Genomic DNA, 22,104 nt, shown 5'->3' on the forward strand with positions numbered 1-22,104 from the left:
CGAACACTCTCTACTTTGCTCTTCCTCCTGACCTCTACACTAGGCTAGTCAGTCAATCATTCACCTGATGTCCCCGTCCTACCACACCGACATGTCTTCAACTATCGGTCAATTCCAAGCGTACTCCTAGGCCTTGTCTTGGAGGGGCCGGCTTCGTGGCGACGACTCGCAATTCCGCTTAGCCTTGCAGCCGGGCAGGGCATAACATGGTCCTCTATACCTGTCAAACAAGAACAATGTATCGGTACCGGAGCACCGCTCACTGTAACCATGCGCTGACGTCGCGGGATGTCCTCTGAATCCTGCTTTGGATTCCAAGTGACTATTATGCGGGATTCCTGCGCCACAATTCAGTTGCCAGCACCTCAATGTCATGTCGAGACTTTAACCCCGACATTCCCCCACGCTTTGTACAAGATGATGGACATCTAACAACAATTTCCCCGCCGTTCAACTCTGGTGGAGAAGCCGTCCCGCCGCTACATTACACAAACCGGTCGACTCCACTACGTCAATTGCCTCTTTTTCGTCCTCCTTGACGTGGGCGTGGGACCTCCAAATTTGCTCCTGTCTGATCCGACGTTGCCCAGCGTTCGAGACATGGCGGCTTTGCGGGTTTTGGTCAACGAGTCATTAGGCTCGCTTCGCTTCATTGCCACGCCACGCAACCGCTACAAGACCAACCTCATGTCTTGCGTTGCTGCCACAGTGTTTCCCTAACCGCTATACGAGAAACGGCGGCCACACGAGCATGCTTCACCGAAAAAACGTAGCGCATGCCTGAGCATTTGATGGGAATTTGGCTAATAAGGTAACGGTTCCTCGGCACAGACTGGCCCGTCTGATAGCCATCTACGGAGAGAAAGTCGACATGTTCCCAACAAGAATTGCTCAACCTAAGCAGGAGTCACAAGTACATGGGCCAGAGCCAGGCACGACCGACGAACATGTCTGATCTCCTCTCCGTACTACTGTACACTCAAACTCTCCTTCAAGTCTCTTCTACCGCGCGACCGCGCGTCTTTCACCAACGTTTCGCAACCCACACAACGTCCTGAGCGATACCTACCTAGACTCGTCCGAAGAAACACTCGACCCGACCCGCCGGATCTGCACCTCGCCCATCCCGGTTTGTCCACCCAGCAAAAGTAAAAGGTTTCGTCGAAGCTGTGGCCCGAGTTCCTCATTGACTGACATTCCCCCCTCATCTCGGAACCCACATGCCGATGAACCTACGTGCTTCTTTGTACGACCCTTTGTGCATGAGAACACTCTTCGACTTTGTGAGACTCGCCATTCGGCATCAGCTTGTGATGGTCCACGTTCTTGGCAAGTCAAGCAAGATTCCGTCGGCTTCGAAGAGATCTACGATGCTTTCTTTATTCTACAGGTTAGGTGAACTTAGATTTGACGGACCCTCTCGTGCCGTTGGGGGGAGGGAGCTTCATGCGTAAAGATGCAAGCTCGACGTTAATGCTCTCCGTGTTCTGCCGATGAGGGGTCGATGCTCTTTTTTTTTTCGGATTGCCATGTGCCAAAGCCGGACGATCTAGATCAATCTGAGAGTGAGCCTACGAGTGTGAGTGAGAGAAGGAGAAAACGAGAGCCGAGTACAAGGTTTGGATCGATACAGTTTCGATATGTACCACCTTTCTACCAACGGTAATACCGATATGCTCTGGGCGGTCAATGGCGGCTCCAGGCTGGGACGAGCCGCAAGCTTGCCGCTTCTGAGCCGCTTCCTTGGCATCTGGTCGATTGTGATGGGTTTCAGTAAGAATACTAGACGCATCTCTAGTTTCCCCTGGTTGTTCTGCTACCACCACGGTGGATTCAGCAGTTACATCCAGTCACATCAAGTCATGGACCATTCGAGCAAACACCACACTGCCTAACAGGTATCCTCATATACATCATCGAGGTGTCAAATCGCACATTCATTTCCAGGTCACTCTTATAAAACGGGACTTTAAAATCTCATAGTCTCGCATTCTCGTTATCTTGTTAATTGCCTGAGCATCTATCATCTACGATGCACCCTCTCGCGATCTCGCGAGAGGAATTTCTAATCGTGCCCCCAGTCTCTTTTCTTTTCATATCCCCAACAGATACACCGCTAACCCAGTAATTATCGGTATAGGAGTTAGAGAAAGAAACTCCATGATCGAAAGGACAGTTTCTCTTCCCCCCAATGGGAGATCTCCAGGATACTCTCCATGTGGGAACCCGTTCTGTAGTCCCGTCTAATGCCGTAACGCCCCGTGGGTATACCGTATGCTTCCAATAAGACAAGACATTGTTGCTCGTGCCCTCTTTTTCTTACCCTGTATCTAACGAAATCCAACGGTGGAGAAGGGGTATCTCTCTAAACGAACGCTCGCTCTGATGCTTGGATCCAAGTTCGTAAGTCGTAAGTGGGAAACTCTTTTGTTCCCGGTTGGACAGTATACATCGGTGCCCACATGTACGATGCTCTGCTCTTGCTCTACTCTTTCTCTGCGCGCCTGTGTATGTGTATGTATGTATGTCTGTCTCGCACGTACACTCACTCACCACCAAGACTTGTCGTCGACAACAACCTAGGTAACAGGCCTCATCTGCTTCTCCTTCCAACCCGCAAGCGGGACCTTCACCCAGACGCCGTTACTCGCCCTCATCCACGCGAGATTCCGCGTCGAGATGAGGACCCTCGGCCTCTTCTTGGGGTTAGCGTTCGCGTTCGCCGCCGCCGCCGCTGCCGCCGCAGAGAAGGCGGAGAGAGGATACGCGGGCCGCGTGGAGTGCGACTTGCTGGTTGAGCCAGTGGTCGACGCGGGCGGCGGTGGCGTAGGGTTGCGAATCTCGAGGGAGTTCTGACTGGTGCCGTTGCTGGTGACTCTGGGGTGGGCGTCTCCGAGACTGTTGACTCTGTTGACTCTGTGTCTGTTGCTGATAGGCTTGTCGCTGCGGCTGGGTATACCGGAGTACCGGGCTCAGAAGACTGACGGGAACCCGCGACGTTTTCCTGGCGGTGGAGTTTCCGGCGGCGACTGGCGCCGGAGGCTGGCGACGAGGACGACGAGGCCTTGAGCTTGAGCTTGATTGCCTTTGGCTTGGTGCCGGGACGCGGGGTGGTTGTGCCTGTTGTCGTGGGCGGGGTGAGCATGGGCTTGGAGGGCAAGAGTCTGATTTTGGTGATGGGCTTGAGGTTGGAGGCGTTGCTGTTGGGCGTGAGGATGTTTGCGCCGGCGCCGGCACCGGTGAATGGGGGTTGGGGGTTGGCCATTGTGTGAAGTCTTGTAGTTGAGGTGTTTGATGTAGTGTAGGTGCTCCCCTCGGCCTGGATTGGCCCCTTGGATATGGTGAAGTTGGTTCGTTGGACTTCGAGACCGAGGCGGAAGTTTATACTTGGTATGCCCGGTTCAAAGTCGCAAGGCGAGCAAGGCGAGAGTAGAGTGAGTTGAGATTGTGGAAGGATGTGTCTTGATTAAGTTTAGTTGTAAACGATGTTGCTGTCGAAGCCCTGGTCGTTGTTCAAGTCTTCGTCGTTGTTGCAATGTGTTTGCGTTTCTTCTTCAGATCCGCAAGATGTATGAAGGATGTATGAAGAACCAGATACAGATGCCAACAATAGTAGGGTCCGAGTACGCCTTTATATATCGTTCAAAGGACGAAAAAGGACGGTTCCTCGAATATGGGCGGTGGCCGAAGAGGTGAGTGAACGAAACAACGGAGATGGCTATTTGCCTGATTAGGGTAATTACACGGCCAAAAATGTGATTCTTCAGATGAAGAGGTTGAGGGAGCTTTTATTCACTGCCTTGCCCGGTCTGACCTTGCTGGGCTGGGCTGAGCCATCTCCGTTACAATTTCGAGGGCGAGGCAAGGTCGGGTGGGTGGTTGGTGGTTGAGAGGTGAATGACCGACCTGCCTGGTCCGCGTGACTACCTCACCCTACCAACCTATTTCCGTATACACCTTAAGACTCAGGAAGCCCCACAAGGCTCTAGCAGTCACTCGGCCTCTCTGTGATTCAGAAAATTACATCGCCTTGTCTTTTTCCAAGGTTCGTAGTTTTCGTGGGGTTTGACAATGGAGAAAGATCAAGTTGAATGAAACGGCTGCTTTCACGCAAAAAACAATGTGTCGAAACTCCCCTCTATTTCGGGCATCAAACAAGCCAGACAAAGAGTTGATGTAGACGACATACTCTCATACACACAATGAAGAGGTAACAATCCTTCAAGATCCTCTTTTGCTCTTTCGTCCTTTCCCACCTCAGTTGCAGATTTTTGAGCATGGATCAACGAATAACTTCAGCCCTTCCCCTTCACTCCCCTTAAACCAACCAATCGACCTCATTAAAAAGATCCAATGAGACCTAGGCGCAACTTGACCCGTTAACTTCTTGCCTTGTACTCGGCGATAATCTTGTCGATACGTCGCTCAGCCTCCGGCGTCGTCTTTGGGTTATTTCGGGGATCGGAGCCGCTTCTTGGAAGTAACGGGTCCGGGAAATGCTCTGTTTTTTTTTGAAGTTATTTTTGTAAGCTGAGTTCTCTCATATTTTCCTCTTAACTCGTTTGAACAATGTCGCTAGGTCGGATACCATCACAGCTGTTCACCAGCGAGGGAGAAGGAAGGGTGGAAATAAAAAGGGACGAGCTTCACTTACTAGGGTCGAATCTCTGGTCGAGGAGTTTCGCTTTGAAAGACTCGTACTCTTCTCTAAACTTCTTATTGTTCCAGCTGGGTGCAGCCGCTACCGCCGCCGAAGAAGCTTTGGGGTCGTCTCGGCTGCTTCCTCCAGCCTCGGAGCTGGGGGTCTGGAGCTTTGCGCCGCCCGCTGCCATTGTGTTTGCTGTTGAATGAATTTTCTTCAACGATATGTGAAAGCGGGTTCCTGAAAAATTAATGAGCTGTTTGTCCACGTATATCCTGGAGTTGGGTTGTTTGTGTCACCGCTCTGGCTTGTGAACTCACCTTGAATCCCGACTGGGCAGTAGGAGGATGTGCCAAGAACCGGCGGAGGGGGTTTCAGGAGATTATTGAATTAAGGCCTCGAGAGCTGGGAAGGAAGCATTGAAATGTGGGCCTTTTTGCCAAATCCTGTTGAAGAAGCTAAAGTTGAGGTTATTCCGTCGCAGCTCTGCCTAAGCACCGCAGTGAGTGATGGAGTGGTAAGTCAGGTATGAGGTGAGATGGACATCGCTCGCCTGCCTCCAGCTGTCACCCGGGCCCAGCCAACCCCACCATTCCAAGGGTGTTTCCAAGATCCGATGCGCCTGCTGACCCCTGGGTGCCCCTCCACACAAGTCCGGAGAGGATACTTATGTAGTACGTAGCTTTCTGCCTAGAGACAGGCTAAAGTCAAAGTAACTATAATGTCATTGGCTCAGCTGAGGGGAGCTTAAAAAAAAAAAAAAAAGCCGTAGCCGCCTCGGACGCCTCTGACCAAGGCACAACCGACAAGGGGTCCGTTAACCTCACTCATCTCATCCCACCTTTTTTCCCCTTCTACCTTTAACATCATTGTGAGCATCGACTTCACCACCCTTTGGACAACCTGCCATTTTTGGTTTTTGTGTGTTCACCTTTATCCTACCCACCCATCCAATGCTCCCACATTAGTCCGAGATCACCGCTCGCCTCGTCACGGTCACAGCACACTCTCTCTCCCTTTCAGGTCTCAGCTTCCTCAACCGATCGATCGCCCACCACCTTTTTGCAGGCAGGCTTCGATACCTAGTGAAGCTTCACCACCCCCACCATTACGGTCACGTTATCACAAACTTGGGTCGCTTCAGGAAACACCACCCGACAAGAAGCTGGGAAGATGGTCAAGAAGGGCGGCGCTTCTCGTCCCCCGACGCCTGGGAGGATGATGACTGGGAGTCTGCAGCCGACAAGCTTGACGCCCAACCTACAGAGGTGCAGCCTGAACCGCAGGTACCGATGACCAAGGCAGAGCGGCTCGCCCAGCATGCCGAGCAGAATAGAAAGCTTTGGGAATCAGCGTATGTCTTTTTACCCAGAGTTTTTCACGTGCCCAAATTTTGGCCTTTTCTTTTACCTATCCCTTGTACTGCCAATGGCAATAATTGTCAAGAAGAGAAAAAAAACAGAAGAGGCAAGCAGCTAACACAAATTTCGACCTTCACTAGTGACTCCCCCACGCCCACACCAATGACCTTCCTCGAAGCCCAACCCTCGGTACCCCTCGCCACGGGCTTCAAACCCCAGGTCAAAGTCCTGAGCCGAAAACCGGCGCCCCGAACAATCGCCCGGCGCGACCCCGTCACTGGCCTCCTCTCCCACCTGTCCCTCGCTGACGACGACGCCGACGACCAACACGCCGAGAAGAAGCCGCAGCTCACGCCCGAGGAGATTCGCGCCAAGCAGCAGCGCGAGCTCGAGGAGAAGCAGCGGCGGTACGAGGAGGCGCGCGCGAAGATCTTTGGCGAGTCGAATCCTTCCTCTGGCGCCTCGAGCCCGAGTGGGACAGTCACGCCACCTAGAGGGGGAGGAGGAGGTGCCGAGAACGAGAGAGGTGGAGGGCGCGGCCGTGGACGAGGACGGGGCCGTGGCGGTGGTGGTGGCGGTGGATACCGAGGGAACTCGAATCGACAAGACGACCTACGACGACCTGGCAGCAGTCGATCCGACGCCGTTCGCGCCGAGAGCGGTCGTGAGCTCTACGACCCCGGATACGCACCCCGAGGCGGCTTCGGGATGCAGAAGCGTGGGGGCGGCGACGGCCCAAACACGTACAACACGTACAACACATACAACCCGCATTCTGGACGTTCAACCCCGAGAGACGTCGAGGACCAGCCCAAGCAGGCCATTCGAGCTCCACGCGGACCGGATGGGACTGGAAGAGGTGGATTCGGCTTCGCCAAGCGAGGCACAAAGGAAGGATGAAATTATTACTATGCTAATTTGGCTCTTCCTTTCCTTCACAGAGAGAGAAAGAAAAAACAAGCAAAAAAAGACTACCAGCCTCCGCCAATCTTTCCCGCCAGCTGAACGACGCGCTCCGTGTCGCTAGCCTTGTCCTTGCCCACGTCGCTGACCACCTCGCGATACGTGGTGAGGGCCAGTCTACCCAAGTCTATGCCAGTGCAATCCGCCCAATGCGCTAGGGTATCTCGAATGTAAGAAGGCGAAATTCCGTCAACAACGTCGTCTGCTACTTGCAGACCGTCACCATTTTGAGTAATACCATTGCTCTCCTCGCCGTCAGAGTCCTCTGCTGAAAAGTAGGCCTCGTCGACCTCGGCCAGGAAATCCTTCTGCTCGAGCGGGCCCGGCTTGCTCTCGTAACCCTTGCGCTCCACGACGATCGGGTCGTCCACCTTGATCTGCCCACCGCCGTTGGTGCAGCCGCCGGGCAGGCCGCCATGACCTCGACGTAGGCGTACTCGAGCCCAGCGGACTTTCCGTGGGTCTCCTAGCGGCGCCGAACGCCTTGCCGCCGGGCATCCGGGACGGCCGTGCCGGCTTCAGCTTTCGGACCAGGTTCTGGATATTGCGGAAGCCGTAGTACCGCGCAGCCTTGAAGATAGGGTCGCCCGTGGCGGAAGCGACGACGAACTCGACGACGTCGGCGTTGCGGCCGCGGATGACTTGGATCTGAGAGTTGGGGTGCTTGGAGGCCACGGTCTGGAGGGTGAAGTAGAGGTTGCCGCCGGAGGAGCCAGCGGCTACGGACGAGCGGTGGGCTCCACGGGCCGGGAAGAGGAACTTTTCTAGCCTCGTGTCCGGGAACGGCGTATGTTGGACAGCGGCGGCAGATGGCTTGCCCCGCGGTAGATTAAAGAAATTGAAACCCCTTGACTCGGCCAGCATGAGGACCTCCTTGCTCGTGATAACGCAGTCCACGTCGCGGACCCCTCTACCGGGCTTCCCGTCCCCGTCGGGACCCCACACCGAATCCGTGAGCTCCTCGCGACTGGCCTCGAGCTTCTTGTCGAAACACGGCATGACGGCCAGATGCCAGATCCTGCTGGGCGGGATCCTAAGCTTCTTGCTCAGCGTCGTCTTGAGGAGGGTGCCCATGAGCGCCTGGGGCGACTTCACGCGCGACAGGTGCGGGAGGACGTAGGGGTGCGTCTTTTCGGCGTAGCACACCCACCCGGGACACGACGACGTGAGGATCGGCTTGGTCGCTGGGGTCGATGGTGATGGAGACGGCGAAGCGCCTGCTGCTGCTGTTGCTGCGCTACCGCCACCCAGAACCTCATCCGCCCCGAGAACAAGACACGCCTCGCGCGCGACGTTGGTATCCAACACCCACGTGAACCCGTTCCCATGCTTTCCCCCGCTGGCAAGACCTTGCTCGCCGCTGAAGAGCGCGTCCAGCATATACCCCGCCTGCCTCTCCGTCGTGCCGTCGCCCGCGGCAGCGGCCAGGCTCGCCCTCGTCTGCGGCGAGACGCTCGCCACGAAGAGCATCCTGCTCTCGTCCTCGAGCCCCTGGACGCGGAACTCGCCCGTGGTCGGGTCCGGGCCGACGATGCGGAGGGACGGGCCGAAGTCGAGGGTGTTGAGGACCTCGGTGTGGGATTGCATGCTCACGAGGACGGCTTCGGCGGAGGTGACGCAGCCTGAGCAGGCGACGAGGACGGCTTCGGCGGAGGTGACGCAGCCTGAGCAGGCGAGGCAGTCTGTGAGGGAGATTTCGGCGGGGGGCGCATTGCTTGCTGCGGTGTTGTTGGAGTTTGGTTGGCCGTCGAGGATGACTTCGTGTTCGAGGGAGGCGTCGGGGGGGGGCGGCGGGGGCGCGGAGGAGGGTCTCGATTGGTTTTATGCAGGCTACGCCTGGACTTATGAAGTCGTTTAGGTCGTCTGCGGAGAGTATTGCGCTCATCTTGGAGGATTTTTTTGGTCGAAGTGTCGTGAGCGTAGAGAGATTGAAGGAGGGAGGGGGAGTGGGAGGGAAAGGAGGGGAGGCGGGATGTCGAAGATGGCGGGGCAATGCGTGGATGCGATGCGATAGAGAAGTCGACGAGAAGAAGTATGAGTCGCAACGTAGCGGGGTGTAAGAGAGGTGCGAGGACACAAGCCGTTGGTCCAAGTATGAGTATGAAAACGATGGGAGAGAGCTTGTCTTGTTTGTGGACGACTTATGCTTTCTCCTTGTATTCCGCGAGGCCGGAGATGCGCAAATCAAGTGGTGGATGGGAATCAATCGTTGATTGCAAATCCATCCCCCACCACTGGGTTTTTTTTCGCAAGAGTCAACACTGCTGACAGTGCAGGCGCGCCTAGGCTTTGCGAAATCGGCATCCACTCAGTGGCGGGATGGGAAAAGTGGACAGGGACCTGGGTGCCCCTCGCGGCATCGGCCCCTGAGGACCTAAGAGGATTACAGGGGGCGTTGCAGCTGGCTGACGCAGGCCGTCAATTGGGAATCGGAAGCCATGGCGGGCAAGGGACGCGGTGCCGGGGGCCCGTCCAATGACGTCGGCTCGTCGTAGCTCTCTCTTCCCTGGGCTCAACCTTGAAGTCACCTCATCCCACGCGAGGCAAAGCTCTACGAAGCTTCATTAAAGCAACACGAGCTCTCACAGCAGTAATTTGTAACCTCAAACTCTCCAATTCCACCTAGATCATTCGTCATAACAAAAAGAAGTCGACCACCGCCCACCAAACCACCTCAATGGACGTAAGCCATCTCCCATCCATCATCCTCATCTCACAGAGATCCTCGCTGACACATAGCTCTACCGCAAACCAACAGGCGATATCAACCTTCAGCTTCGGAAACCTGGGCTGGCTCGCGACCCAGGCCGTCCCGCTCATCATTTGGCCGCGCTTCATCACCAACCTCCTCCGTCCCGATGACTACCAGTACGCCGCAGGCTGTGAGTCTCTTCGTCACCCCCCTTCCACCCATTTCGTGTGAGTCCCCAAAAGTTGACATGACCTCCAGCTCTCGAGGACTACTTTGCCCGCTCTCTAGGCTTCGCCCTCCTAACCCTAGGTCTCCTCGTCGTAACCCTCTCAGGAGCAGTTCCCCTCGCATCAGAGGACCTAAGTAAGATCCCCCCACGTCCCTCCCCTTCTTGCCTACACATCCCTCAGCATAGTAGCTCACACAAGTAACCTCCCAAACAGCACCCGCGGGAACAGTCTCCCCCTACGCAAACGCAGCCCTCATCCTCTCCTCCATCCACCACGCCTCGGCCGGCTTCTATTGCTACAGCAGGTGGCTCCGCACCGGCCAGACGGCCTTTGCCCTCGGATGCCTCGGCAGCGCCATCTTCGCCGTCTCGGGGCTCTGGTGCCTCATGTTCGCCGGGGACAAATCGCGGCGCAGCAAAACATGGCTACGACAAGGACACGAGCTCGTTTCCCTTTAAGAATACCGAGTCGTACAGATCCAAGAAGAAGGGTTTGTAAATGGGAACGAAACGAAAAGAGAGAGAAAAGGAATGTAGCTGTTGTAGATCAAAGGATGGGCAGTTAGACAGTGCTGGCAAATAGGCAATGTCGGCATTCCCTTGACGAAGTTCAATGGGCCTTGACTGTCACCCTGTGGTTTAGGTACTACAATGAAGAGTCACCCTTCATACTTTGCGCTGCCAAAAAAACACCTTTGTGAGGTAGCCTGTTCGGAGTCTTGTCCAAGGTGAAACAGGCAAAGAAATGATAACGAGAAAAGCAGCCATAAGCTGTTTCTTTAAGTGCAAATGGAACACATACATATACTCCGTGCGCCTATTTCCCTGGTTGCCTTCCTCATGACTCCCGTGATGCAAGAGACGTCAATTTGCGCTCTCAATACTCTGCTTCTTCTTCTTCCGCTGTCTGTTGTTTTTGGCAAGTCGGAGTTGTATCGTTTCCTGTAGATGCCTCGGCTGTCTCGACGGCTTCAAACTCACCCACACTCGTACAGTCCTTTTGGTGCGTTGTGATAAGGTGATAAAAAGGCATCAATCAGCCGCACTAGATGCATGAAACCGGGGAGTCGCCCATTTCCCAGTAGACTCCCTCGAATTTGCCGAGGTCGCCGGCCTAGGTCATTTTGTCCAACTAGAACTGGACGCCTGGGTTCCAGGATACCAAGCGCTGACCCTAACTAGCTGCCGCTACTTCGGTGGATTTGGCTCCATTTGCCAGAGTCTCTTCGGCCTTGCTTTCCTGGGAGTCTGCACCTCCTCCGTTGGCGGTTGTTTGGGTACCTTCTTGGCTCTCTAGCACGCCCGAAAGCTGGACATCTGCTGCGCCAGAAAGGACTGCCTGCCTGCGTTCATGCCAGTCGACCTCACTCTTGACAACCTGGGAGAAGAGAACCTCCTTCTCGCGCCACAGGTCCTTGTACTGCTTCTCCCAGTACTTGACCTCTTCCGCCAGCTTGACCGACTCCTCTTGCGCCCACTTGACCTGGAATCTACAGAGCTTGTACAGCCTCTCGAGGGGGATCTTGAGCTCTTCAGAAGTGAAGCCTTGATCTTCAGTCAAGGGAGTAAACAGGTCGGCAGAGAGCTCGTCGTCGTCAGCTCCGTCATCGATGGCATCATCGTGTCCCGCAGCGTGTGATTGAGGAGTCTTGATGATGATCTTGAGCTTTCCCTTTCCTGTGGGCTTGCATAGACTTGGGGACAGGATCGGAGGGACGCAAGGCCTCTGTCTCGTGGACGGTTCGCATGTGCTTAGCGAGAGCATCTGATCTCGTGAATGATCTATCGCATTCTGTCTGCGAGTTAGCCCGTTTGCCCTGACACTCTGCAAAGGATGGTCACAAACCTGGTAGATAACAGTAGAAAGGCTTCTCCCTGGTATGGCTTCGCATGTGGGCTTTCAAGGCGTAACCGCTGGCATGCCCCTGCTGCTCTACTGCATCCGGTCCATTCGCACGTGTATTTCTTCTGCCGGCTTTCGATGTGATCGCTGTGAATATGCTCCACCAACTTGTCCATGTTGCCAAAATCACCCGCGTCGCAGCCTTCCCAGGCACAGGAAGTCACCTGCTCCTGGAAGTCTTCCTCGTCTAGTTTGGCGTTGATGGGAGAGCTGGGAATGTCGCCAGACGTGTCCGAACACGTCCGACATGCCCTCAAAGGATCCGGCTCGGGTACGGCTTCTGGTTCGGGTTCCGCGACCACCGCGGGAGACGTTGTCGAGGCTGCGCCTGGCTTCTGGCGCTTCGAGGGACGGAGGAGCGACTCATCCTCATAATCGTGAACCTCTTCCTCCTCGGAGGTATCGTTGTGGTCCGAGGTGAGGTGAGTCGGGCGGTGTTGAATCTCCACGAGCCATGTTGGGCCGTTGAATGATGGAAACCTAGCACTTTGAAAGATGCAGCGATGAAAGGCTGTGGATTGTTCGGTGATCAAGCGTAAGAATTATCGCTGCGAGAGGAAAAGAGATCGGAGATCAATATAATGAAAAACAAGCTATGCGCTGCTATCGTAGACGGGATGATGAATTAATTGGGAGTAGCCAGCGGGATGCAGGTCAATCGCTAGAAAAATCACATCGGCCTCGTTCTGACAACTTTAATGATGTTTGCGCCTGGGCTCAATCCTCAGGGTGTCGCGACGAGCAGCGCGGCTCACGGAGCTCGTCTTGTGGGTCCACTTACAAACCAACTCTGCCGGGTGTCAGAGGGCACCCTGAATCACTAGCCAGTGGCGGCCAGCTGTCAGCATGAAATGACGGCAATCGCCCCTGGCCAGTCGGTGCCTGGCACCCTGTGACCACAACCAGGCACACAGAGGCAAGCCGCACCACAGAGGCAAGCCGCACACAGGCACCCACCCGGGCTCACCCCTGCAACTGTGACTCGGGGTCTTGTGGAAAACAAAATAAAGTGACTTTGTTTAACCCCTTCCCCACCATAAACATCCCCGACATACACTCATTTTGCGCCTTCGCTGCCACCTTGCTCCCAGCTTTTCCAACACTCCTTGCTTATCAACAAATCCATCATGGCGACCACGCGCAAGGTGTTCTCTCTTGAGGGAAAGGGACTCAAGCTCGATACTGGTGCCGACCTTGAGGCCCACATCGCCGACTTGCGCTCGACCGACGTCGAGGAGGTCAGGTTCCTGGGAAACACCCTGGGAGTCGGTGCTTGCAAGCTCCTTGGTGAGGTCCTGGCCACCAAGAAGAACCTCCAGGTAGGCAAACAAGAGCTTCCAGCACACGTATAACCATCCACTGACCAAAAGTGACTAGTCCGCCGACCTCTCCGACATCTTTACCGGTCGTCTCCTGAGCGAAATCCCTGAGGCCCTGTCCTCCCTCCTCACGTCTATTCTCAACCTCCCCAAGCTCACGACGATCAACCTGAACGACAATGCTTTCGGTATCAACACCCAGGCCCCGGTCGTCGCTTTCCTGGCTGCCCACGTGCCCCTCCAGCACCTTTACCTGAACAACAACGGCCTCGGCCCCCATGCTGGTATTCTGGTGGCTGATGCGCTCTCCGAGTTGCACGCCAAGAAGGAGGCGGCGAGAAAGGAAGGCAAGGAAGTCCCGTACCTCGAGACTGTCATTTGCGGTCGCAACCGTCTGGAGAACGGCAGCATGCAGGCCTGGGCCAAGGCCTACAGCCTTCACAATAAGATCAAGGAGATCAGGATGATCCAGAACGGTATTCGCCAGGAGGGAATCAGCCACCTTATTAGCGAGGGCTTGAGGACTGCGACCGAACTGCGCATCCTCGATCTCCAGGACAACACCTTTACCATTAACGGTGCCAAGGCCCTTGCCGGTGTCCTCCCCAACTTGACAAGCCTGCAGGAGCTGGGTCTCAACGATGCCTACCTCACGCCCAAGGGTACCAAGGTTGTCGCCAAGTCTCTTGCTAAGGGCAAGCAGGACAAGTTGGAGATCCTTCGCCTGGCTTTCAACGACATCACCCCAAGGCACTGGAGCATCGCCAGCGTTGTTACCGAGTCTCTGCCTGCCTTGAAGAAGGTTGAGCTCAACGGCAACAAGGTCGAGGAGGACCCTTCCATCATTGCTATCCGCGAGTTCCTCGAGGAGCGCAAGGAGAAGATTGGTGGCGATGTCGTTGATGAGGACGCTTGGGGACTTGACAGCCTGAGCGACCTCGAGGAGAGGACTCTGACGAGGAGGAGGAGAGGAATCTGAGGAGGAAGAGGAGCTGGATGCCGAGAAGGAGGCCGAGATCCTTACCAAGGAGGCTGAGGAGGCCCAGGAGGAGCCCTGTCCAGCTCAAGGACAAGGAGGTGGACGATCTGGCCAAGAAGCTGGCCAAGACGGAGATTTAAGAGATGTATGGAAGCATTTTCTTTGGTTTACAGGTTTAGATGATGGAACGCAAGAGGAATGACCCCCCATTATACAGGAGTGAGGAGACAGAGACGATACCCCCCCAAAATTACACTTCATCCCAACCAGTCTTGACCGTGGTGATTGTACGCAGATTGTCATCTGACCGGCAGGAGTTTGGTTATGTTGCCGATACACAAACCTTTCCGTCATTCTCCTGGGCGTATCGGCTTGTCGCAGTACTGGTGGTGTGTCCGGGGTAGCACCGATCCCGATCGTCACTCCACGATCACCCCACGAAGCCGGCATCCATGGCGATGCCAGATCACGAGATCAGCGAAATGGAATCGCGTGAGCTTGAATGGCAGTATATAGTACACAGAAGACTGTGCCATTCTAAATTGTCGGTTGCAACGACGGAACAAATTCACGAATAAATCTAGCAAACAGAAACCCTTGAACGAATAAACACATTGCACAAACCAACTCAACCTACCTACCCACCTGAGGCCGGCAATCATGGACCACCTCTTCAAAACCACGGACTCGGTCATTGAGATACTGTGGGACGTCGCGCTCGCCTTCTTCGTCGTCCGCATCGCATTATCGTACTTCTTCTTCACTTTTACCGCAACAACGCTGCTCTCGTGGATCGTCTGTACATATCGCCAATACTTACGACTGCCCCTCGTCTTCGTTCAGCAGCAGCAGTATCTCACAACCTCACAAAGCGACCCTTTCGTCTTGGCGGTGATGCTTCTACAAATCGTGGTAGGCGTCGTCGTTGTGCGGTACGTGGTGGCGGTCTACGACGTGCCGCGCGTGGCGTGGTTCCGGCTTGCGATCGGAGGTCTGGCCGCGGCGTTCTTGGCCGGCGCGGAGGGCTACTCGATTGGTTGTATCTGCGTTTTCGCACGAAGGAGAAGAGCACGGAAGGGGCTGCTGGATCTGGGAGAGTGGAAATGGATGGGTGATGGTCGCGGCAATGTTTGGCGGGTTAGCTGTCTTTGCGGTGATGCCTGCGGTGTTGATGTGGTTCGAGAGCCGAGAAGGCTCCGGCTTCTGCTGGAAGGGCTGAGGTGAGGGAAGATGGGGATGCAGGGGCTTGATGGCAAGGAGTTTGAGGATGGGGAATCCCAAGCCAGGGAGTCAGAAGTCGGAGAAGTCCTATGGGTGAAATATCGAAACCGGGATGCCGACGTTGTAATGGATTTGTGTTCACAATGTCGAGAAAAGGGAGTCTTATTGTCTAACGTTTTGAAAAGCGAGACATGGCTGAATGAGAATCATCAGGGGAAAAGGATTTTTGTTGGAGTCTTTGGTGGCCCTGCGTGTGAGTTTGAGTCTTGAGTCTTGAAGATATTCGCCATGGGGGCATTGTGGTTGGCTTGTCCGACGTTGTAGTCGAAATTACCATGTATCCCAAGGTTATTACCCTTGCTTCAGCCTTGAGGTCGTCGTCTCTGAGACTGTAGGACCAGGCTATTGGATACTTGATTCTCTTGGATCGATCAAGGACAAAACGAAGAAGAGCCTCCAAGAACCGGTAGAAAGTCAGGTATGTCAGCCGAGACATTGTTCTCAGGGGCGGCGCAGCGTTTATGGGCTCGTCAGCCATGTATTGGCGTGTAAGCCAGGGCGGGTCAAATTTTTAATCTCAGGAATGTTTACGGCCTTCCTACTCAAGCTACCCTCCGGGAAGGTTTAGGAATGTTTACGGCCTTCCTACTCAAGCTACCCTCCGGGAAGGTTTTACGCCCTCGTGGCGTTTGGCCTGCCCTTGGATCCTGCTTGCTTGGATGTATGGAGAGCTACAATGGTGCTCTGGAAAATTTTCAATACATGAATGGAAGATTCATCAGGATGCAGTTGCAACGGAGCCGGTTAGAAGGGAAAAAGCATTCGATTCTGGGAACCTACGAGGTTGAGGTGGGATCGGATGGCAGCTGTCAGCGGGCAAGGTACATCGGGCGCTCCCGCTGCGGTGCTGCTGTGTCGCTGGAAAAGTGGCAGGGTTTCCATTCTTCAGCGTGGCCACCTCCCCGGGAAAAGCGGGGGCATATCCGGGACCCCCAGGTTACGGATACATCTGCCGTCTGCACCTGTCCGACTACCACCGTACCATATTCCCTATCCAACCTTGCATTATCACTCATCTTTTCTAGCAGCACTTGAACAGCCTCCGATCTGTCAGTGACAGAGACACCTTTTTATTCAAATGCATCTTAGGTGACTAGCGCTTATCAACAGGCTCACACGAAAGGATTCTGTCCAATGCTTGGGATACAATCTATTGGACTGGGCAAATTCTCAGAAACCCCAATCAAGCGCTTCTGTTGACCATTGTGTTCAGTCTTGAAGTCTCATTGAAACATTAGTAATACGATCAAGGTTGATCTGGGATGAAAGAAACCTTGCTCCAGTCATATTCTCTCCTTTCCTGTCTCCAGCCAGACAAGTGAACCAGAGTTAGTAAACTTTGATGGGTGTCTTTCCGGGAAACGTGTGCCGAAAGTCTCATATTCCCTTTGCCTTTTTTTCTTTTCCAGCCCATGTTGCAGATGTTCCCTGGCTGGGGCCCTGTGGCTCTGGAGGGGATCCAGAACTTCGGGGTGGAGGTTTCTCATTCCTACCCGTGGTAGTCGACTGCGATGTCAAGGGGGGGCTGTTCACAAGGCCACTCCACCACCACCACCTTCTCCTCCTCCTCCCATTCCAATGCCTCCAATACTGCTTTCTAGCATCACTTGGAAAGGTCTTGGAGGTTGGTGAAACTCACACCACCAGACTCTATTCATTCCTCGTCATGAAGCATCCACGCAATACCCCTCCATCATCGGAGACCCCTCCCCACCCCTCTGGACAGTCAGTCAACGAGAACTCTGCAGAAAGAGAAAGGGAGGCTCAAGTATCACGACCATAACCTAGAAACAATAAGAAGAGCCGCTCATCTTCGCACCAACCGTCCTGACCTTGCTCCTCCCTTTTCCCCTGTCGATCAAGCAAGGTAAATCCAGCCTTCTCCATTCACTGAAGCTGTAACTCCGTTGCCCACAATGGTCGGATCATCCCTCCTCCTACCTCTCCTCGCCGCCCTGGCCTCCATAGCCGGCGCGGTACCAGTAAACGAGCGCCGCTCCGCCCGCCCGACGTGCGGAAAGCCGGGGACAGTCGTGTCCACCACCCAAGTCACGGTACCAACCTCCCAAGCGGCGACAGCAGCGCCCACGAGCCCGCCCGCGGTGTCACTTCCTTCACCCATCACCGTCTCCTCCTCGTTTGTCACTTCTCGTCTCGCTTCGTCGACTTCGGCGGGTGTGCCTGGCGTTTCCTCATCATCGGTGAGAACGTCGGCGGCAGCCTCCTCAGCTTCTGCTGCGCCGTCTTCTCTATCAACTGTGCGAGTGTCCAGCACGGGCACAGCCTCTCCGCCTGCCACCGGCACAGGAACCCCGGCATCGGGATACAGGAATGTCCTGTACTTTACAAATTGGTTTGTGAAAACGTCCCTACATCTGCAAAAGACCCAGGTGTCCTTCGTGCTGACACTTCTGCTTCAGGGGCGTCTATGGGGCGAACTACCAACCGGCAGACATTCCCGCAGACAAGGTGACGCACTTGCTCTACTCCTTTGCGGATATCCAAACAGATGGCACGGTGTAAGTTGATCCCCAAACTACCAAGGTAAAAAGTTTGCAAGAAGCAAGGAAAAGGCTGACGAAAAGAAAAACACAGAGTCTCGTCAGACCCTTACTCAGACACGCAACGCCAGTACTCTGGCGACGACAACCAAGCAGGTAACGCCTACGGCTGCGTCAAGCAGCTATACGCCCTCAAGAAGCAAAACCGTCAGCTCAAGCTCGTCCTCTCCATCGGCGGCTGGACCTGGTCCAGCAAGTTCCCCGCCGTGGCCGCCTCGGACACGGCTCGTAAGCAGTTTGCTTCCTCTGCGATCAAGCTCATGATCGACTGGGGTTTCGACGGGTAAGAAGAACCACATACACACAGACACATACACTTGTGCATGCCTTGTGCTAACAAGAAACCCCATTTCGCAGTCTCGACATTGACTGGGAATACCCAGCCAGCGACACGGAAGCAACAAACTTCGTCGCCCTCCTCAAGGAAGTCCGCTCCCAGCTCGACGCCTACGCCGCGGCCAACGCACCGGGCTACCATTTCGCCCTCACAATCGCCTGCCCCGCGGGTCCCTCGCACTACAAGCAGATGAACCTCCGCGGCATGGACCCCTATGTCGACGCCTGGCACCTCATGGCCTACGACTACGCCGGCTCCTGGGACACCACGACGGGCCACCAGGCCAACCTCTACCAGAATCCGTCCAACCCGACGGCGACAAAGTTCGACACCCAGACCGCGCTGGCGTACTACCTCTCCCAGGGCATCGCCCCCAGCAAGGTCGTCCTCGGCCTGCCGCTCTACGGCCGCTCCTTTGAGAACACGGCCAACGGCGTCGGCCTGCCGTACTCGGGCGTCGGGACGGGCTCCATCGAGCCGGGCGTGTGGCACTACAAGGTCCTGCCCAAGGCCGGCGCCGTCGAGGTCTACGACTCGACGGCGGGCGCGCTGTACAGCTACGATAGTTCGACAAAGGAGCTCATCAGCTACGACAACCCGGCGAGCGCGGGCGTCAAGGCTCAGTATCTGCTCGACAACAAGCTTGGCGGCGCCGTCTTCTGGGAAGCCGCTGGTGACCGCAAGGGCGAGGGGAGTCTGGTGGGTGTGTTGGCGAGCAAGATGGGCAAGCTCGATTCGAACCAGAATCTGTTGAGCTACCCTAACAGTCAGTATGCCAACATTAAGAGCAACCTAGCGTAAAAGGGGGCTCTGGGTAGGTGATAGTTATTTTGTATTCTCCCAAATGTGTTTTGGGTCATGTTATTAGAGGCGTTGGTTTGCGCTATGCTGCACTTCTTGACGGGATATGACTTATAACGAAGTCTTGGGACACGGGCTTTTAGCGATGCATATGAGATACGGCCGAATGAAGCCAATGAATTAGACGGCAGAATTCAAGTTTCACCGAGTTACCAAAGAGTATTTTGCTTGTGATGATTGGTCCAACAGTCAGTGGGCTAGGTATTCTGTGTTGGAAACTGACCAAAGTTACCGTTGAGTAGGCATAGCATTCACGTGGAAGCCAACCTACCTTCTTGATCAGTTCAGCTCCTCAGCACCACGGGCGACAGCTGAATTGCTGAAAATAGTCAAGGACTTTGGGACTTTTGTGATGCAGCTCAACGGGCGCACAAAAGAAGAAACAACAGCGGAAGTATGCCGAACGGTCGAGCACTACCTGCGGACGTGAGAGTGTTGTCATCGGACCCGAACCGTCTATCCACAACTGCCGACAGCCCTGGCTCAAGGCTTCAGTGCAAAGGTCGAGTGGACTACCTACCAACGCGGTGCGTTTTACGACGACTGCATGGCGATCGCCCGCGAGGAGCTTCCAGGGGCTTGGCTCAGCGCTTCGGCAGGAGCCGAGGACTGTATGAGTTTAGTGCTGACGGAGGGCGAATAATCGGTGATTTGGGACTCGACCGGGTCGCTCGCTGTAAAGGGGTTAGTTAGCCCCAAGGACCACCTACTGGCTCGATTCGATGGCCTAGACTTTGTTGTTGGTTCTCCATTCGAGCCTTGTAGGGTGTAGAAGTTTGAATAGACTTCTGTGCTCAGTTGGATTGTCGGACCGAGTTGCTGGCCTTGCCGTTCAACCCATTGTCAAGGTTTTGGTCCAAAGGAAAGGCTCGTCCCACCGAGCAAAGGCTCCAAAGTGGAAGCGACCCCTCACCGATGGAGGCCGGGGAGGATGCCGAGGCTGGCCGATAGATGGGCCGTCAATCCCAGAACAGTCTGTGGGAAACTGCCGACCTGGAGATGGGATGACGATGTTGATGGGTATGGCCGTCGTCACGATGGAACTCGACTTCAGATGGTTTTGCGTTCTTCGGCGATGAGTCGCTGACAAATCGAGGAAGAGAGGGCAAATTGGATGTCGGAATACGACTGGTACTCGGCGATAGAGTCTCAGGTTCTCCTGATGGTAACGGTCCATGGAATGATTATAGCTTGGGCACATGTGCCGTTTCGTCGACTAGATGAGTCACACGGCCAGCGACCGAGAAAAAGCGCACAAGAGTACCAATCGCACCTTTGTCGGCGTATGAGGAGGGGCAATTGGCGGTTGCGGAGGCAGCGGAGCACCCGAGAAGATCGGCGGAGGAGTTGGTTATCATGTTTAGGCTACCGTGTGTTCGTACGTGCCTGAATGCTTGTGTAACTGGTGCAAGTCAGACTGGCTGCTGGGCATAAGCATTCGACATGAAGTTGAGGTTGTCTGGTTTGTTGGTGTTGGTCGAACACCCAGAGCATCAGCCAATATTGGATCGGAGCGATAAGCCTGGGGAATTGGGGGGACTTGAGGTTGACGTCAAAAGGAAAGGATTCCTATTGGAGGGTTACATTGATAGACGGGCTATTCATCAAGTGGGGTGGTCTTTCTTTGACTCCAAGCCTCCAAGCCACCCCGCTTTCGTCATCAGCTCAGCTGGCGGACCGTGAGCCATGTATCCGTACTTTAGTTTTCCACGTTTGTCTTTTTGTCCGCCAGTTCCAGTGCTTGATTAAGAGCAATATTGCAATATTTTCGCCCAGGCTTGCCTTCATCTTTTGTGTGCGGGGTGATGGAGACAATGATGTTGCCTAGCGACTGTCCATCTCTTCATGACTCGAACCTTTTGCAGATAACCTAGGTAAGGTACCTACAGTAAGGTCAGTACTGCGTAAGTATCTAATGTCTTGTCCCATATCTCTTGCGTGTAAGCCGTTTATACGCAACAAGAATAAGACCGATGATGATCCGGCCGACGCCCAAGTCACTGGGCCATGGTAAGTCGGTTAGAAGCATCGTGCATGAGCTTGCACTATTCCGCATACCTCATAAGCTTTCGCAGAATGACTCTTGCGCTGTGCTGAATCTCTAACATGGCAACGTCAACCAAGGTTTCCAGACCAAAAACTGGATGGTCGTCGCTGACAGCGGTCCACTCTTAATTCCGTTAAGTCCGTCGCAGGTCCAGAATGCGGTTTTGAGCCGCTAGCACTCAAAGTTATTCAGGGTTCCATCCCAGCCAAGAAATTGCTGGAGACTTCCGACACCAAGCCTGGGGACTGGGTTTATCTTTTTACATTGGTACTGAAGTGCGCTTCGGGTTCCCTATTTGCTTACGGAGTATAGTATCCATATGCAGGCATACAATGCAGCTCGGATAGAAGCATGTAAGAGGCATGCACCTAATGTCTTTAGACCTAGAACGTGTGGGCAGCAGGGAGGGGTATGAACGCTCCCCGAATCATCCATCGCCCAATCCTTTTTGGATGAGCTTGTATCCGAATGAACTGTAAGATATGCGAGTGTCGGCAACCCACCACAACTCGAGAGTTCAGGACTTGCCAGGTGTGCTATGCCACCCTTGTCTGCGTTGCATCTTAGCGCCATCTGGACAGGGTTAGCTGTGAGTAGGCATCAACACACGCGTATGTAAGCCGTCCTGATCAGCAGAACCTCCAATGCGGCGACATTGCGGGACGAGAGGAGGGGAGCAGGTAGGAAGGAGACGAAGGAGCATTGAGGTGGTGGCGGGTCTCTCTCAGGTCTTCCCTTCACCCCCTTACGTACCTATCCACCCCTGCCTGTCGTTCGCTGATCATGCTGATGGCGGCCTGCGGGTGCTGTTCATGATTTTGTCGAATCTTTCGACTGCGATAGTATCCGTAGCAATCTCAACTCTTTCCCCTCCATCCTCTCTCTTGCTTGACCTTTGCTCGCCCACCCCGCAAGTCGCGCAACTGCTG

General features: G+C 54.7%; 9 protein-coding genes across 9 annotated transcripts; 5 read left to right on the forward strand and 4 right to left on the reverse strand.

Moving 5' to 3' along the window:
- Positions 1-2,579: 2,579 nt before the first annotated feature.
- HER10_EVM0007671 (uncharacterized protein) lies at positions 2,580-3,365 on the reverse strand (the record flags this gene model as incomplete). The annotated part of the gene is made up of 2 exons (XM_035477220.1): positions 2,960-3,365; positions 2,580-2,936 (listed from the first exon to the last, which is right to left on the reverse strand). The coding sequence occupies exons 1-2, from the start codon at positions 3,263-3,265 to the stop codon at positions 2,580-2,582; spliced, it is 663 nt and encodes a 220-aa protein (XP_035335102.1). The 5' UTR covers positions 3,266-3,365.
- Positions 3,366-4,379: 1,014 nt separating this feature from the next.
- Positions 4,380-5,150, reverse strand: HER10_EVM0006629 (uncharacterized protein; the record flags this gene model as incomplete). The annotated part of the gene is made up of 2 exons (XM_035476210.1): positions 4,655-5,150; positions 4,380-4,501 (listed from the first exon to the last, which is right to left on the reverse strand). Exons 1-2 carry the CDS (start codon positions 4,830-4,832, stop codon positions 4,380-4,382), a joined length of 300 nt encoding a protein of 99 aa, XP_035335028.1. The 5' UTR covers positions 4,833-5,150.
- A 506-nt stretch (positions 5,151-5,656) lies between these two features.
- HER10_EVM0001363 (uncharacterized protein) lies at positions 5,657-9,285 on the forward strand. The gene is made up of 2 exons (XM_035471113.1): positions 5,657-5,996; positions 6,144-9,285. Exons 1-2 carry the CDS (start codon positions 5,935-5,937, stop codon positions 6,901-6,903), a joined length of 822 nt encoding a protein of 273 aa, XP_035334632.1. The 5' UTR covers positions 5,657-5,934; the 3' UTR covers positions 6,904-9,285.
- Positions 6,975-8,851, reverse strand: HER10_EVM0006577 (iron only hydrogenase large subunit domain-containing protein; the record flags this gene model as incomplete). Its single annotated transcript, XM_035476159.1, has 3 exons — positions 6,975-7,387; positions 7,419-8,684; positions 8,725-8,851. The coding sequence occupies 3 exons, from the start codon at positions 8,849-8,851 to the stop codon at positions 6,975-6,977; spliced, it is 1,806 nt and encodes a 601-aa protein (XP_035335023.1).
- A 358-nt stretch (positions 9,286-9,643) lies between the features above and the next one.
- Positions 9,644-10,386, forward strand: HER10_EVM0000161 (uncharacterized protein; the record flags this gene model as incomplete). Its single annotated transcript, XM_035469955.1, has 5 exons — positions 9,644-9,649; positions 9,725-9,848; positions 9,917-10,021; positions 10,102-10,269; positions 10,304-10,386. The coding sequence occupies 5 exons, from the start codon at positions 9,644-9,646 to the stop codon at positions 10,384-10,386; spliced, it is 486 nt and encodes a 161-aa protein (XP_035334551.1).
- A 675-nt stretch (positions 10,387-11,061) lies between these two features.
- Positions 11,062-11,906, reverse strand: HER10_EVM0011038 (uncharacterized protein; the record flags this gene model as incomplete). Its single annotated transcript, XM_035480480.1, has 3 exons — positions 11,062-11,559; positions 11,591-11,683; positions 11,730-11,906. The coding sequence occupies 3 exons, from the start codon at positions 11,904-11,906 to the stop codon at positions 11,062-11,064; spliced, it is 768 nt and encodes a 255-aa protein (XP_035335344.1).
- A 1,011-nt stretch (positions 11,907-12,917) lies between these two features.
- HER10_EVM0008108 (ran GTPase activating protein 1) lies at positions 12,918-14,228 on the forward strand (the record flags this gene model as incomplete). The annotated part of the gene is made up of 3 exons (XM_035477642.1): positions 12,918-13,109; positions 13,168-14,007; positions 14,037-14,228. 3 exons carry the CDS (start codon positions 12,918-12,920, stop codon positions 14,226-14,228), a joined length of 1,224 nt encoding a protein of 407 aa, XP_035335136.1.
- Positions 14,229-14,748: 520 nt separating this feature from the next.
- Positions 14,749-16,394, forward strand: HER10_EVM0003002 (uncharacterized protein; the record flags this gene model as incomplete). Its single annotated transcript, XM_035472692.1, has 2 exons — positions 14,749-15,232; positions 16,243-16,394. 2 exons carry the CDS (start codon positions 14,749-14,751, stop codon positions 16,392-16,394), a joined length of 636 nt encoding a protein of 211 aa, XP_035334764.1.
- A 776-nt stretch (positions 16,395-17,170) lies between these two features.
- Positions 17,171-19,351, forward strand: HER10_EVM0010904 (chitinase 1). Its single transcript, XM_035480349.1, has 4 exons — positions 17,171-17,722; positions 17,790-17,888; positions 17,965-18,213; positions 18,288-19,351. The coding sequence occupies exons 1-4, from the start codon at positions 17,286-17,288 to the stop codon at positions 19,066-19,068; spliced, it is 1,566 nt and encodes a 521-aa protein (XP_035335332.1). The 5' UTR covers positions 17,171-17,285; the 3' UTR covers positions 19,069-19,351.
- Positions 19,352-22,104: the final 2,753 nt, after the last annotated feature.

The sequence above is a fragment of the Colletotrichum scovillei genome (assembly GCF_011075155.1).
Source record: "Colletotrichum scovillei strain TJNH1 chromosome Unknown Contig00004, whole genome shotgun sequence".
NCBI lineage: Eukaryota > Fungi > Ascomycota > Sordariomycetes > Glomerellales > Glomerellaceae > Colletotrichum > Colletotrichum scovillei.

What these genes read in the sequence shown, in the direction of transcription:
- HER10_EVM0010904 (XM_035480349.1), top strand. Translation starts at nt 17,286, where the DNA reads ATGGTCGGATCATCCCTCCTCCTACCTCTCCTCGCCGCCCTGGCCTCC. An exon ending in GTCCTGTACTTTACAAATTG is followed by an intron (nt 17,723 to 17,789) that starts GTTTGTGAAAAC and finishes CTTCTGCTTCAG; the next exon opens with GGGCGTCTATGGGGCGAACT. An exon ending in ATCGACTGGGGTTTCGACGG is followed by an intron (nt 18,214 to 18,287) that starts GTAAGAAGAACC and finishes CCCATTTCGCAG; the next exon opens with TCTCGACATTGACTGGGAAT.
- HER10_EVM0001363 (XM_035471113.1), top strand. Translation starts at nt 5,935, where the DNA reads ATGACCAAGGCAGAGCGGCTCGCCCAGCATGCCGAGCAGAATAGAAAG. An exon ending in AGAAAGCTTTGGGAATCAGC is followed by an intron (nt 5,997 to 6,143) that starts GTATGTCTTTTT and finishes GACCTTCACTAG; the next exon opens with TGACTCCCCCACGCCCACAC.